Source organism: Mytilus trossulus, chromosome 1 (genome assembly GCF_036588685.1).
Source record: "Mytilus trossulus isolate FHL-02 chromosome 1, PNRI_Mtr1.1.1.hap1, whole genome shotgun sequence".
NCBI lineage: Eukaryota > Metazoa > Mollusca > Bivalvia > Mytilida > Mytilidae > Mytilus > Mytilus trossulus.
In genome coordinates this window covers 90,432,932-90,449,058 of record NC_086373.1, presented here as the reverse complement: position 1 = coordinate 90,449,058, position 16,127 = coordinate 90,432,932, and the positions used below count along the sequence as shown (strand labels likewise).

Here is a 16,127-nt window from a genome sequence, read left to right as displayed (position 1 = left end):
TAAAGAAAAATAGTAAGTTGCACTTCAATATTGATCAACAATTCCTCTTTCAACATCCATTAATTCCAATAAGTAATCTACAAGAGATTTTACTTCAAATATTTAACTATAGTCATGATCATGTCAGAAAAACAAATAGCAAAGGGATATTCAAACTCATTAGCCAAGTGAATGCAGACATTAGAGACTATATGTAGTCTTGGCAATTTTTGTCAAATAATGGGAAACCAAAACTTAGAATTTTAGTCTATCAATTGCTGTTGTAACAAAACCCTTTGGTGAAGTGACCTAACAATTACCAAAGATTCATTAAACCCATCACAATCCACTGAAGATTTGTAAATTTAGTAAAAGTTTTGTGACCTTGACCTTTGACCCACGGACAACCAAATCAACAAGGACCTAGTTATTCTCAAGTTATTTGTTTGTGAAGGTTAGACATATAGTTCAAAAGATATCACCCAGAACCAAAATATATTCTACCATTAGCTGCTGGTCCGTCCTTTCGTTCCTCCATTCTTCTGTCAGTCTGTCCCGCTTGAGGTTAATGTTTTTAAGTTTTTGGTCGAGGTAGTTGTAGTTTTTGACGAAGTTAAATTCCAATCAACTTGAAACTTGGTAAACAGGTTCCCTATGCTATAATCTTTCTAATTTTAATGCCAAATTAGAGAGTGTACCCCATTTTCACAGGCCACTGAACATAGAAAATGATAGTGTGGATGGGGCAATCGTGTACTTGGGACACATTCTTGTTATTATTTTGATAGTAAAATGACTCCTTTTTTTACTCATCAAGGAAAACAAAAACAAGTCAATCTTGCTGCTGTGACCTTTCCCTTTAATCCAGTGACCTCAAATTCAACAGAGGTCTCCTTCATACTATTGGGCATTGCTAAATCATATTTGGTCAAAGTTGAAGAAATAGTTAAACAAGTATCATGGGGAAACCATTTTTTTGTTTAAAGCTGTGACCTTTACCTTTGACCCCAAAGTCAATGTAAGCATCTCCCCATAGGCATTATCCAAAACCGCAGGTTAAATAAAGTGCACAATTACATAGCAACCAGTACCCAGGATATGCTTGGATAAAGGTAAAAATGGATAAAAAGACAAATTTACATGTTTCTGCTAGAACTTCCAGAAGAATACATTCAAACAGACAAATAGACATTCTCCTACAAGAAGATTTAACTAAAATTAAATGATACTAAAGCGAAAACAAAACAATAAAATATTTTTTTTCCTAAAGGTTTAAAGAATTCAAACATCCAAGTAAATGGCGGGATGATCAAAGTAACAAAGACAAATCTACCAGTTATGTATATTATATATTTCATAAATATAAAATAAATAGAGATTCAAAACATTCATTTTTAAAAGTACACAACCCACTAACATAAACTCCTACATGTGTAAATTATTAACTTTTCTAATATAACATCTGATGAAGCAAAAGAAGTAATTTCATCCAATGAATGAATGTCAAGTTAATTTTTTTGTAATATGATGAAGCCATGATGCTATGATTTTACAAATTGTGTAAAAATATTACTTTAGATGATAAACTACTATAAGGAAGGAAATTTTAAAGGGGCACTAGCTACAAGATATATGAAAAACCAAATATTATGTTTTATGGCTCAATCAGTAATGAAATACAAATAGTGAAATAATAATTCCTTTCTAGTAGCCAATAAGGTTCAATTTTATCAAAATAAGCAAAAAAACATTGATTATGAATTATTCACTTGCAAGTGAATAATTTCAACCTCAGTGAATCCGTATTCATGTGAACTTTAATTTAACCCCTTAGCTTGAGATGAATAACACGTGAATTGCATGTGTAAAGTTATTTAAAGGAAGAAAATGTCAACATTGAAAGTGAAACAAAGATAAATCATTTGATTGACTGATTTGATCCACAAGTAAACATTCTAATGTTCTGCTGTTGTTTTTTCTATGGTCAGGTTGTTGCCTCTTTGACACATTCCCCATTTCCATTCTCAATTTTATTCTAATACAGGTAAAAATGATGATAAACATTTATTTTGGTATCTGTAATATTAAGTTTAATAGACCTAGAATAATTCAACAGCACATGTTTGCTTACTGTATTTATATCTATATTTATGTTTACTATAAAGGTCTACTCGATAAATAATTAGATTGCGTCTAGATTCAAATACACACAAAATGAAGCTATGTATTTTCATGCCTGTGCCTTGTTTATTGTTTTATTTAGACTTTTAATAGCTTGGATAAATGTTTTACATTGTTATAAATCAAAATATGATTGATTGATTGATTGTTGGTTGCTTAACGTCCAGTGGCAAATATTTCATGCAAATTCAGGACAAGAACAAGTTAACAATAAACACAAAAGGTAGGTTGTTATAATAGAGGGTGATGGTCGGGGAAATTTGGACTGCCACTGGAAAATGAGGGTATATTGGATAGGGACAGAAATTTTGCCTTGCAACAGGCCACCTACGGAACCCCTCAAAAGAGATGTTGCAAGAGTTCTTAACGTGCAAAGATATATATATATATAAATATGAGAATGATTAGAATCGGTGAACATGAACTTGACAGTTAGTGCCCCATCAAGTGATGAAATGAAAAACAAAGTAACATTTAATAATGAAAATGTTTTTTTCTTTCTTTTTGAAATATTTTAGACTATGAATATGTCAAAAAATTTACCTTTCTTTTTTAATGACATACTAAAGAAGTTAATCAAAATCTGCGTTAATCGGACATTTCTGTGGAATCTAACATTTTTGTAATATCTGACAAATTTATCATCATATAACACTTGTTCAACCATTTAATTAAAAGGAAAAAATCCAAAACTGTATAAAAATAAGCTGATGATGAATGATTATTAATGAGGCAACTATCTACAAGAGTTCAAATTCACTGGTTGAAAGCAATTATAGGCAACCCTTCAACAATGATAGAAAACCCATACCGTATAGTTGTAATGGCTATAAAAGGCTTGAAATGACAAATATAAAATAATGTAATTGAGAAAACTAACAGCCTAATTCATATCAAAACAATGAAAACAAATATGAAAGACATGCACCAATTTTTTAACAATATAAGCTCTCTGACAATTCACCGTCTGTTTGATTCTGTCCACTTAGATTGACACAGTGCCAATGAAAACCATGGATTATTTCTTTGCATAACTATAAATATCACAATATAAGTTATACATTTGTGGTTGCTGATGGATATTTTCTGTATGTCTTCGTATATCCTAGTAATGATTTAACTTCATTGTACTTAATTAATAAATATGTATCCCAGGAATCTTTGTTTTTACTGTATACATTTAAATAGATTCCAAACACTACAATTAAACCAGACCACACATACCTGAAAAAGATACAAAGAAGACGGTTAGTCATGACCTATTTAATAAAATTTAGTATTTTCTTGTTTAAAGTTCAAAAACATTTCAGTATTCATTATTCAATTTTTGGTCAAATTTCATAGCTATGTTTGAAAACAGTTAAATATGTATAAAAGACAAAATATGTATTGCATGTACTTCTGCCTTGCATAGTAGTGACTGGCTGAGGGCACAGAATGTTTTATGATTTTTTAACAGATCTTATTGATTGATTTGATACTTAGAGTGGGGCGCCAATATTCACCGGGGACACAATTTCACAGTTTCATGATTTTAAGGTGTAATAACTTCAAAAGATGGCTGAAATGGAAGAAAAATGCCGGTAAAATATATTATTCTTTATAACAAATATGATTATTTTTTAAACTGAGATAAAAGTTCGTCACTTACCGTAATGGACCAAAAATCGGACAACAATTTTCGGCCAATTTCCTGAATGAAAAACACGATTTCAAAGAAGTTTTTTTTAGTAATTATTTGACTTATTGCCCTAAATTTCAGTTTGATTTGCACCTTTGAAATGTCTGCTATTCATCTATAATGAAATTGGTTTGACAAATTTTGTTTTAAGTTGTAGTTATTTGGTTTTAAATAGATGCGTAAAAATGGAGAATATGTGGCCCCCTTTGACAAAAAAATCGGGAAATTTCAACACCCTTTAATCTAAGTTTTCAGAGGATTTTTTCTCAATCAAACACGTTTTCAAGCTTAAAAATTTTTGCATTTGAAGTTATCCTCATATAGAAATATCAGTGTACTTCAAAAACATAAAGACCTGAACATAAACTGCAGAAAACATGGAAAGATGTGGTGAAAATGAGCACCCCACTCTATGATTTAATTTTCTTATCATCAGCCTAGCTGAAAAGTAAATTTTTGTATTTGCCATTCCAAAAAACACTGAAATATCTTGTTGAAGAACATGTTTGCTGAGTTTCTCAAAGAAGATTATATGTTGACCTATGTTTTTGTCTCATTCAGGAAGCTATCTTGTACTCTTGTACATGTAAACACTACATCTCTTTTAATTTATATGGGTCATTAGACAACTTTTCCAGTAGACCCTGTCACCTACTGCATATTTTTTTCTTTATTTATACTTACTGAAAAGTAAATGGCTTTGCAAAGAACATAAATGACAGAATTATAGTTATAGCTTTTCTACAGGTGGTAACTGAAAATAAAAATATCAATATTTAGATCTGTGATTCAAACAGGATATGTATAGGAAACAGTGCACTTCTGTTTCCTTGAAGTCAGCAGCTATCAAAATAACTTACTTTAACATTATCAAAGAATATCTAGACTTCAAACTTAGAAATCAATATTTCCAAGTGTGGCTTATAATTATCATTGTTTGTTTTGTGAACAATAAAACATTTACCACTTTCAAATTACCAGTTATTCTGCCTAGCCATAAACTATAAATTTGCTATTTAGCGTTGAGAAATAATCATATAAGCAAATTCACTTTACCTTCAATTTAATTCCATTTAGAACAAATTAATTAGCAAAAATAGTAATACTGTACCTGTAACAGCTATCAAAGCACCAAACGACTTGACTAATGTCAATACTATATTTACACCAAAATAGCCAGAAATTGAAAATATCACAGCATATCCATATGTCTCCACAGGATACTGCAAATAAAGATGTCATAGATAGAAAACGAAACTATTAATCATAATAGAATAATATAAATATACATAGTATCTTCAAAGCTACCCTAAACAAAGAATTGATGCTTAAGTCCTTAAATCCCTTTGATTGATAACTAGGATTTCCTTAATGTAGTACATTGTACAATCCCCTTTGATACCTAGTATAAAACTTAATAAGCCCCCTTTGATCAAAGATTTTTGTACTGTAGTACATTGATTAAAATGCAGGAGGCGGTTTCACCAAGAAAATAAATTAATTAAGATTGATCATAAGTATATTGAATTGTTCATGAATTACGATCAATCTTATTCGTAAGTTTCTATGTGAAACTGATCCCAGATCCTGTGTCAAAGCTTTGACTACAATGATCTGACAACACTCTGGTTCACTTTTTATGTAAGAGTAATAACGGTTACAATGAAATTTTCCATAATTTATATTTCCAAAGGTTAACTATGGAAAATAAATATTTTATTGTGTTAATTTCAAAAATTATCAAGGACATTGCTGGTATACGCCATCAATATGAATGTCATTAAAATCTGACAAGAAATGTAAGCCTACAAGACCAGGCAGACGTGTTTTATCCTAGAATATTGATGTCATATTTGGTCATTTTGAGACAAATGCCTTGCACTCAGATAGCATGTCCCACATAACTGTTTTGTTTTCATACACCATAACACAAGTACATTAAAATAAAATCTAGAATCACTTATACTTACATCTTTACAAAATTCAAATGCTGGAAGCAATCTTCCTGATAAAACTAAACCAATTAATATGTAAATAAATCCTATTGAATATGAATATAATACCTGAAAAGATAAAAGAATTTATGTTGGATCTGAAATCTTATGTTTCTTCTGTGTATATCATAAATAACTAATCAATAATTAGCCCAGTTACAATGTGCTTCTTACAGGCCTCTGTATAAAACTTTTGTTCTAGTTGATTTGACTTATTCTTCTCTTCTGTATTTTGTAGGCTTTTCAAACTTATGACTCCTGACCCTATGAGTGTTTACCGCCTATTTCTCTGAGCTTAAACATTAACCATGATTTATTTATCTTTTGACTATACAATAGATCATCACCATTTTTGCTTATTTCCCTTACAGATTTGGAGAACACAGTTTTAGGTCAAGTGTTTCCAATCAATGTGGAAATGTTCATTCTCAACCTGGAACCAAATTAAGCTGTGTTGGTTTTGGTGCAGACTGCAAATAAAGAATTTGTTTTTTTATTATGTCTTTTCTCTTTTTGATTTTTTTTGGCTCCACTGGAGAACGGGTTAAAGGAATATCTAAATCAGCCCCTGGTCTACTGACTGGTTTATAAATTATGTTATAGGATTATTGACAAACTGAAGAAAAAAATTAAAAGAGACAGTTAAAGGGTTAGATCTTAAAGAATTTAATACAAAATCTTTAAAATACTTGAATCTTCAATGAAGGAAGCAATTACATACCATTTCTGAATTAGATCCTTGATATTGTTTTAATGCTTTCTCTTGTACATTACCAATAGCACCATCTGCCAGTAAGGCTAATGATATCAATATTACACCTAAAAAATATAGAATGTCTCTTAGAATTTTTTTGTGTTGTTGGGTATCCTCTTCACCCCACAATACTTTTTATTTATTGACATAATACAAACAAACCAAAAACATATAATTTGAGATTTTAAGAATTTTAACAAGTAAATCTTTAATTTATAAAACATTTTCTGTTAGAGATGGGATTTTCATTCATGGTTTTAAAATATCTAGGAGTACTGCCAGTGTGGATCCAACAGTGTTAGTAAAAAAAAAAATCTTGTTTGGAATGTCAAAACTTTTCTATGTGTTGATTTCTTTTTCATTGCCTAATACAGTTTCATGAAGCCATCAAAGTCTGTCCACTACCAATTCTGCCTGTTACTCAGTTTCCTCTAATGATATAATCATTTTAACAGGAAACAAGTTGAGTTAATGGATTATTTTGTTCCTAAATCAGAGAGAAATGTATAATTTCAATATTGAAACAAATGTTTTGTAGCTTACTTTACAGTATGGTTTTAGCACATTTTAGAAGTCTGAACAGTACCCATAGTTGCTTGAATTCACATCATTTTGTCTCTCTTGGATATTTATGAGGGTAGCAATGGGGATACATGTACCTTCCTGACGTATAACGGTAAACATTCTTGCCAAATGACATTAACGGTAATTTATATTGCATGACAACAAAATGTACACTTCTTTTAGACAATAAAACAAGAGTGCACACGCAGAAATGTCTCTCTTTCTTTACTAATCATTGATATTATGTTGATAGTCTTAAGTATAAAGTTTTAATAAAAACTGTCACATAAACTTAACATTAACCAAGATAACTAAACAAAGACCAATGAACCATGAAAATGAGGTCAAGGTTAGATGAACCCTGCTAGGCAGACATGTACAGCTAACAATGCTTCCATAAACAACAAATATAGTTGACCTATTACTTATAGTTTAAGAAAAATAGACCAAAACAACAAAAACTTTACACTGAGCAATGAACCGTGAAAATGAGGTCAAGTTCAAATAAAACCTGCGCGACTGACATATAGATCAAAAAATATTTCCATACACCAAATATAGTTGACGGTGACCTATGGCATATAGTATTAGATAAAAAGACCAAAACTCATAAACTTAACTTTGACCACTCAACCATGAAAATGAGGTTAAGGTCAGATGACATCTGCACACTAGACATGTACACCTTACAATCATTCCATTCAATAAATATAGTAGATCTATTGCATAAAGTATGAGAAAAACAGACCAAAACACAAAAATTTAACTATAACCACTGACCATGAAAATGAGGTCAAGGTCAGATGACACCTGCCAGTTGGGTTGGACATGTACACCTTACATTCCTTCCATACACCGAATATACTAGCCCTATTGCTTATAGTATCTGAGATATGGACTTGACCACCAGAACTTAACCTTGTTTACTGATCCATGAAATGAGGTCGAGGTCAAGTGAAAACTGTCTGACAGGCATAAGGACATTGCAAGGTATGGACATACCAAATATAATTATCCTATTACTTAGAATAAGAGAGAATTCAACATTACAAAAAATCTCAACTTTTTTTTAAGTGGTGACTGAACCATGAAAATGAGGTCAAGGACATTTGACATGTGACTGATGGAAACTTTGTAACATGAGGCATCCATATACAAAGTATGAAGCATCCAGGTCTTCCCCCTTCTAAAATATAAAGCTTTTAGAAAGTTAGCTAACGTTAGATCACTATCCCTATGTCGAGCTTTCTGCAACAAAAGTTGCAGGCTCGACAAAAATCAGCTGAATTTGACGAATCACGCTATTTCACCCCCAAAATAATGGTAATGATAATTATTTGAAACGTCTGACTAATCACAATAAGGATATTTAGACGAATCACGGTAAAATTTTAACCAATTTGACACAAAGGATCAGTTTAACGCCTGATGGTAAAGTGCATTACCACCCTCATTGCGTAAACCCCTGAGGGTTTACGCAGTATATATTGGACGAGTGATGTAGTCTTTCGGAACACCGGATGTTATTCGGAACACTTCTGTTCTTTCCATGACTACCTTTCAAATACATGCGCAAAAGCTATGACCACTTTTCAAATGCATGCGCAATAGCTTACTAATCTGTTGAATATGCATTAGCATCTTAAGTTGCTATAGAGATATTTTACGTATGATCTGAAATTTATATAATACTTTCTTGCACACGATTACAAGCTGCTAATATTAACCTACATGCGTAGTATTTTAATTAGTTAAACGATGTAACCAGCTGTGCTAGATATGAGATAAGATTTCATGTAAACAATGCGCTTTATATTCTGAACGAGAATAATTAAAAATAAAATCTTTAGAAAGAGTTTTAGCAGCATTTTATTTTAGATTTTACGTTTAGTGAAGATGTACATGTTTTTTTTTATACTGAAATTAAAGGGAAGTCTTTCTTGCATATGATTAAACTACAGTTGTTTTTTTTTATGTTAAATGTTGCAACTTTAATAAATAAAAAAAAAAGGATTATTAAAAATAAAATTAAATAGATATAAAAAATGAAAAAATAAAATATTTTGAACGAGAACTAATAAAAATAAATCTTTAAAAAAAGTATTAGCACTTTTTTTAAATTTTACGTCTAGGATTGACCAAGGACATGGGAATCATATAAATACGTCCCTCAAATAGGTGTAAAAACGAGGATTTAAAAAAAAATCGTTTATTGAAAATAACGTTAAAATCAATTATGAAAGTTATGTCCGCATTTATTTTCATTAATATTGCAAATTTAAAGTTATTTTCTTTGTTTAAATATTGCAACATTATTTACTTTCTTTTTTAAACAAGGAGGTCACATAATAACCTTTGAATCCTTTTCGTCATTAAAATGCGACTGATAAGTATATATATTCAATATGAAAAGGGGGGAAATAACCGTGACTGAAATCTAAATCTAAAATTTATTTTAAAAACATACACATTTGACCATGCAGATGTAAGAAATGATACTTCAAGCAATGAAATTACGAATTAGATGTGCCACTTTCATTACGACTGATAACATAAAAATTAATCATGCATGCATTTTTAGCAGACTTAACCAGGTCGGCAATAAGATATCGAATATAACAAAGAAGATATGGTTTGGTGTCAATGAGGCAACTATCTACAAGTAACCAAAATAACACAGAAGTACAAACTATGGGTCTCCGTACGGCCTTCAACAACAGGCAAAGCACGTACCGCATAGTCGGCTATAAAAGGCCCCGAAAAGACAATGTAAAATAATCAGTCAAAAAAGAAAATTAACAAAGTCCGTATCATCGTATGCCTAACTTAGTTGCTCACCAGAGGAACGCTATGCAAGCATTTAAACCCGCGTTCCATAAGTTTGAAGTACGTCGAAAAGCAAAGGTATTCGCTTGGTGAACGCTTTTCCTTCAGGAAAATTTAAATGGAACATAAAAAAAATCATTCGGCTCAAGCGTTTGTCAAGCGTATACCTGTAAACTGCACGTACATAATATACACGCTGCACGAACGTTGAAAACGCTACAGATAAGTTTGAGACACGTTAAGGGCACATTGCATACAAAAATACTCGTCGCCTTTAAGCTTTCATTCAGGAGAAGAAGTCCGATACGGGTGAAACTTCATCAAACCTACAGGAGATATTACACCCTCTCCAACCATGCAGCATGGGACTAGATGATAGAAGTACAGGAACTACTCCCATTAGTTTGAGCTGTACAAGATCTACAAAAATATCCCGCCTGCCTCAAAGGTGCATAGGATCGACCATGGTCCAGCACTAATGATACCAGAGTTACAATGACGTGGTAGTAAGTCTTTAAAGGCCACCGAGCGGCCTCTAAAAATGAAAAAAAACCTCTATTTAGTCGGCTATTAAATGCCCCGACCATTAAGATTTAAAAACAAAAATCAAACAAAACTTAATATTGATAACAAAATAATTTACGAAAAAAACTTGACCGACATGAATTATGAACAACAACCACTGTACTACATGTTCCTGGCTTTAGAATGGACATTGGTACATAAGCAATGTGGTGACCATAAACCCAACCCTCCCTAATGAACCAAACCATAAGGCCAGCACATCTCAAGAAACAACTGTAAAATATCATGCAGTTGCAATTCGCGTCCCTTAAAAATATGGGTAAGGTGCACAATAATCACTTACATAAAAACAATAGACACAAATCACTGAAAGAGTCGCACTTACCGAAAGCTATTTCAAAGCTAGTGAACATGTAGACGAACCAGTGGGCATAGACGGACTGGTAAACATGTAAACAGACGGGCGAATGTGACAGACTTATTGACAAACATTCACATATAGACAGACCTGCAGTCGGGAATGTAGAAAGACTAGGAGAAACGCATAGGTACGCTTTACGCACACCCAATACACGTTTTAGGTCGTTGTGCACACGATTCAGATATGATTGACAGGTTGAATGCATCAAATTTACTAGCGTATTGGTAGCGTGCATGATTTTTTTTACCACGGCCGACGTACGTCGGATCTATACGTTGATGTGTGAAGCCGGTATTACATTAGGTAAACAGGCAATGTCAGTTTCTAATTCTTATGCACAACAAAAGTAATATAAAACAATACATCTTTATTAAACAATTATCTAATATATATATAATGCCAAACAAGCATTTGGGTTTACGATTGCATTTCTTTTTTTAAAGAAAGCAACTTGTTTATCTCATTGGAAACTACCTGATCCTTATTCAATATTAGTATAACCTATAATTATATATATAATTCTATACATTTTATAATTTATTCTTACTTATTTCTATAACATACCATATGTATTAAAACTAGGTGATACACTACTGTCAGCAAGAGTAAATAAAATTAATCCTACACACATACATAATACTGCAGTTACATCTATACACTTGTACTTTTTACCTAAAAAACAAATTACGGAAACAAGTATAATTTTCAAATAAATAAAGAGAAATAAGTTGGAACATAAAGTAAAGAACATCTCTCAACCTTTTTAAAGTAGTTAAAATGTATATCTTTAATAGGCATAACTAGCAAGTTATGGTTAAAAAGATGAGCTATTATTTTAATACATATATATAGACCAAATGCAGAATAAGGATAAATAGATTTTTGTTGTTGTGTGTTGTGTCGAATTGATTTATATCCCTTGTCTCAATGTATTCATTGATACTTTCAAGGAATACACGTTTGTTAAAGTATGCTCACTTTACATAAAAGATTTATAACACAAATAAATAGAATTTGTACAGAGTTGATCTAAATAATGACTCCTACTACGGTAAAATACTTTGAAACAACTTTCATTTATGAATGTTAACTGCAGCTTAGTTTATCTTATATCCATGATTTTACTTCGTGAGTTTGTTATTGGTAGTAAATATACAAGCTGATGACCTTTAATTATCAGTATTTTCAGAAAAATATATGAAAATTAGCACCTACCCTGAATTAAGACTCCTCCTAACATAACTGGTATAAGTTTACAACATTTAAAGATAACTTGTGTTGGATAATTTAAATATCCTACAGAGGTATTGGACAACCCCATTGTTGATACTGTTAAGAATGCTATCACAACATAGGAGGAGAGTGGAATCCTGCAAAAATATACATTAATGTTATTAAACAATATGGAATTGTGTACTTTTTATAGTTTTAAACTTATGTTTTATCAGAAGAGAACACATCCTTTTATAAGCACTCTACAGTTTTATTCACTTTAAGTGGTTTTTTGTCCTGGCTAGAGACATATCATTCTTATTCCAAGCACTAGTACACATTAATTTGTTCTTTCATCATCATCAAAGGCATCATGTAAGATGAATTTCTAGCATTAAAAGTTATTACAGCTAAACAAAATGGATGTAAATGGGGCTAATAGTTTGATATGATATATCATACCTTCTTTCTTTGTCAGCTTTAAACTGTAGTTCTGTAAGACCAAATAAAGTATAAAGTCCAAACTGTACCAAGGTAAGGTACCAACCAAATGGTCTGAATCCATCCAGTTTAAATATTAGTTCCTATTGAGTGACAAATATTGAAAATTAAGTGATATCATTTAGATTAAGTTCATAACAAGTATTGAAGGATTTTATGCTTTATTATTAACCAGCAACTTCGTGAATATGCATTTTTATAATACAAAAATGAATGATTGATTGTTGGTTACTAAACATCCAGTGGCAAATATTTAATGCATGTTCAGGACAAAAATATCATACAAGGATAAACACTGATCTTTTATCACTTTTTTCAAACTGGATAAAGTTCAATAGAACAACTGCCAACACTGAGATAAAAATAAAAATAAACCCCTCCTGTTAAAAAATAACTCTCCTGATCAGAACTCTTACCCGAAAATAATGTAAGTACTTCAATAACAATGAAATAATGCCTAACTGTAAATAGTAATCTCTGCATAATGATGACATACACCATTTCAGTCAGCAATATATCAAATATTCTATCTAAGTGCTAAATTTTGATCCTACTATGCAAGTCGCCTAAATTTAATCATGTAAAATAAAAATATGTGGCAAACACCATCAAGCACAATAATCTATAAATATGGGTACTTCATCACAATAGAATACTGTGGATTCATTTATTTTTTGGTGGGTTTCAATTTTAGTGGATTGAGGAAAACTTGCATTTTCTTGGATATTTGATTTCGTAGTTTTGCAAATATGTGCAGCAAATTTTTTATTTGTTGAACATTTGAATTTGTAGTTTACTTGTACACACGAAACCCACGAAAATTGGTATCCAGCGAATAATAACACTCCACAGTATTGTTATAATATTTGTAACTTACTTGCATATAACCATATACTAAATAAAAAACAAACACTGCAGCTGTAAGCAGGATGAATTGCATAGTTGGTGAATATCCTGATATATCAATAAATCCAATCTTAAGTTCAGTTGTTTTCTTATTTGAGGATTCTGGCTCTGGCATAGAAACTATAGCAGATTTTTGAGACATTTCGTACAATGCAGAGTTACTTCCCTTTTGTCTCAGCAGTCCAACGGATAGCGGTGTGACTCTAGGAGTCACTGATCTAAAAAAAATATAGCAAAAGTTAAATATTTTTGTATGATCAATTTATTTAGTCAGTTAAAACAAAATCAAAGGGAGTACTTAATTTTGTTCATGAATTTTGTTTACGTACATCTACATCAAATATATGCTCTAGCACAATAGGAATTTACCATACATTTAAACAGCCAACTCCTAGCTCTTGTAAAAAAAACATTAAAACATTGTTTTACATTTTATGTATATATTTAATTCATGAAAACTGAAATAACATTTTGAACATCATTGATTTTTTACCATCTGTTTCTATATATGGATAAAAATCAATATATAATGACCATAAAAGACTGTCATAAGAAAAAGAAGTCTGTATCTAAAAACATATCTGAATAAGAAAACATTATTCAATACATCAAATAGTGGTCACACTCACAGTCTTCACAATAAACATTTTAATCAACAGGCTCGGATCTCAATTTTTGAGAATTTAGTTAGATATTTTTGGCCTGTAGAGATGATTTTAACATGCTTGAAAGCAATTTTACAAGCCTGGACAGCCAGGCCTGTAGTTAAGTGTGGAGATTGCAGTGGATTATCTATACCTTAAAGAATCAGGACATATGGCCTATTAATGAGACATGTAAGAACATTCACTTAATTTTTTTTCAAAAATCTATTGTTGACAGGATAATTGATTGTCTTTCCACATCCATTTTCTTAATTATTGATAAGAAGCTACTTCCAGTTTACTCAAAGTCAATTTTGGCATCCAAGAATATAGGTTTCTTCATACCGATACAATAGTTATATGTTTCTATATATTTTTGCATGAAATAAGGGAGATAATAATCAACTTCAGGTTAAATATGTCACTTCCAGTCTGACTCTCATAAGATAGCTTTATTCACACTCATTCCCCAAATATATAGTTTCTTTATACTTTTGCCTGTAATAAGGGAGATATAAGGTACTTCTGGTTTATTGGAGGTCACTTCTGCTCTCAAATATTAGGTTTTTGTATGCTCATCTTAAAAAAAATGTTTTAAGGTAATTTTCAATGGAATAAGTGCACAAATAGCTACTTACAATTTACTCAAGGTTACCTCTGGTTGATATTTTTCAAGGTCATATTTCACTTAACAGATTGTCAAAGAACCTATGGCTTTACAATGTACCAAGTTAGAGTAATAATCAATTAATCTCAAATTTAATCATTTCAGAGACAATAACTCATATAACATGTCATAGAATTGTTTCAGACCAAATGAATAATATATCTTCTTCACAAGCAGGCCAACATTTTTCAATAGTTCTTGTATCTATTATCTTTTTAAAAAAGTGAGAGAGGATATCATAAAACAAGAAAAAGTCCAAATTTAGAATATGACCTTGACCTCAATTTTGTTTTTGTGCACAAAGGATACAGGCACTTGTCTCAGAAAAAAATTCCTATATACCGTAATATAACACAAGGTACTTATAACTTGCATTTAAGAAAAAATGTCAGGCGGTGACAAAATTCCGTTATATGCCGCTTTCTAGGCTGTCAACTCCACTAAAACTGGTCACTTTTTCTTCAAACAATGCTATATTTTGTTTTTGGAAACAAAACATTTCTGCCATTTAGCTGGTTTGGTCTTAGTAATTTTGGACATTACATGTAATAAACGTACATTGTAGTAAAGACTAAAACTTAACCAAACATTGGTGCTATTTGTTTTAACCAATTTGATGCTAACAGTAGCCAAAGATGAATGTTTGATTCATTACGGTAAAGGGCATTAATATTACCCTCATTGGGGGGTTCTGATCCCAGATCCTGCTTACTGTTTTGTCACATTCTCGTATCCCCCTTACACTATGTACGTAAGCAATTCTCATTTTTTTGTAATAACCTGTGTCCCCCTCAACATCATTTCCCATATTCATACCACAATTGTTTAACTTTCACGCTTACAAAAAATCAGCAATCCCACGTAATGTTTACACCCAAATGAGACCAACCTTATTTAGGGGCCAGCAAAGGTTCATCCCAGGGTGCCTTTTTTTTCTCACTGAGTTGTTCGCCTGTTGTCTACTATTTGGTTGCATGGGTTGTTGTCTATTTATTGTATTCCTCATTTCCATTCTCAATTTTATTTATAAGTTTAAAGCCTATGGTTGTATGGTCTTGTTCTTTTTTTTTTTTAGATAGATTAGTCTAAGTATGGGTGTTGGTTTGCAGTGCAAAGGCAATCAGTACAATATTAAATTACATCATTTTTGGAGGTCAATTATTCATTTCCACTTAAATTGTTAAGGTATGTACATTGCCAACCACTGGTCGGTGTTTCGGGGCCAGCGAAACGTCAAAATATGACCGGAAGTGTGAAGTACGTCATCAAATA

General features: G+C 31.5%; 1 protein-coding gene across 3 annotated transcripts; it reads right to left on the bottom strand.

Moving 5' to 3' along the window:
- Nucleotides 1-1,309: 1,309 nt before the first annotated feature.
- On the bottom strand, nucleotides 1,310-16,113 carry LOC134690109 (adenosine 3'-phospho 5'-phosphosulfate transporter 2-like). 3 transcript variants are annotated; one of them, XM_063550084.1, is made up of 10 exons: nucleotides 15,996-16,113; nucleotides 13,516-13,762; nucleotides 12,600-12,721; nucleotides 12,141-12,295; nucleotides 11,490-11,597; nucleotides 6,557-6,654; nucleotides 5,812-5,904; nucleotides 4,953-5,064; nucleotides 4,526-4,595; nucleotides 1,310-3,384 (listed from the first exon to the last, which is right to left on the bottom strand). In XM_063550084.1, exons 1-10 carry the CDS (start codon nucleotides 15,998-16,000, stop codon nucleotides 3,216-3,218), a joined length of 1,179 nt encoding a protein of 392 aa, XP_063406154.1. In that variant the 5' UTR covers nucleotides 16,001-16,113; the 3' UTR covers nucleotides 1,310-3,215. The 3 variants fall into 3 exon arrangements, with proteins under 3 accessions (XP_063406154.1, XP_063406162.1, XP_063406168.1); XM_063550092.1 differs by having other exon boundaries at nucleotides 16,049-16,107; XM_063550098.1 differs by lacking the exon at nucleotides 15,996-16,113 and adding an exon at nucleotides 15,745-15,942.
- Between the last annotated feature and the right edge of the window lie 14 nt (nucleotides 16,114-16,127).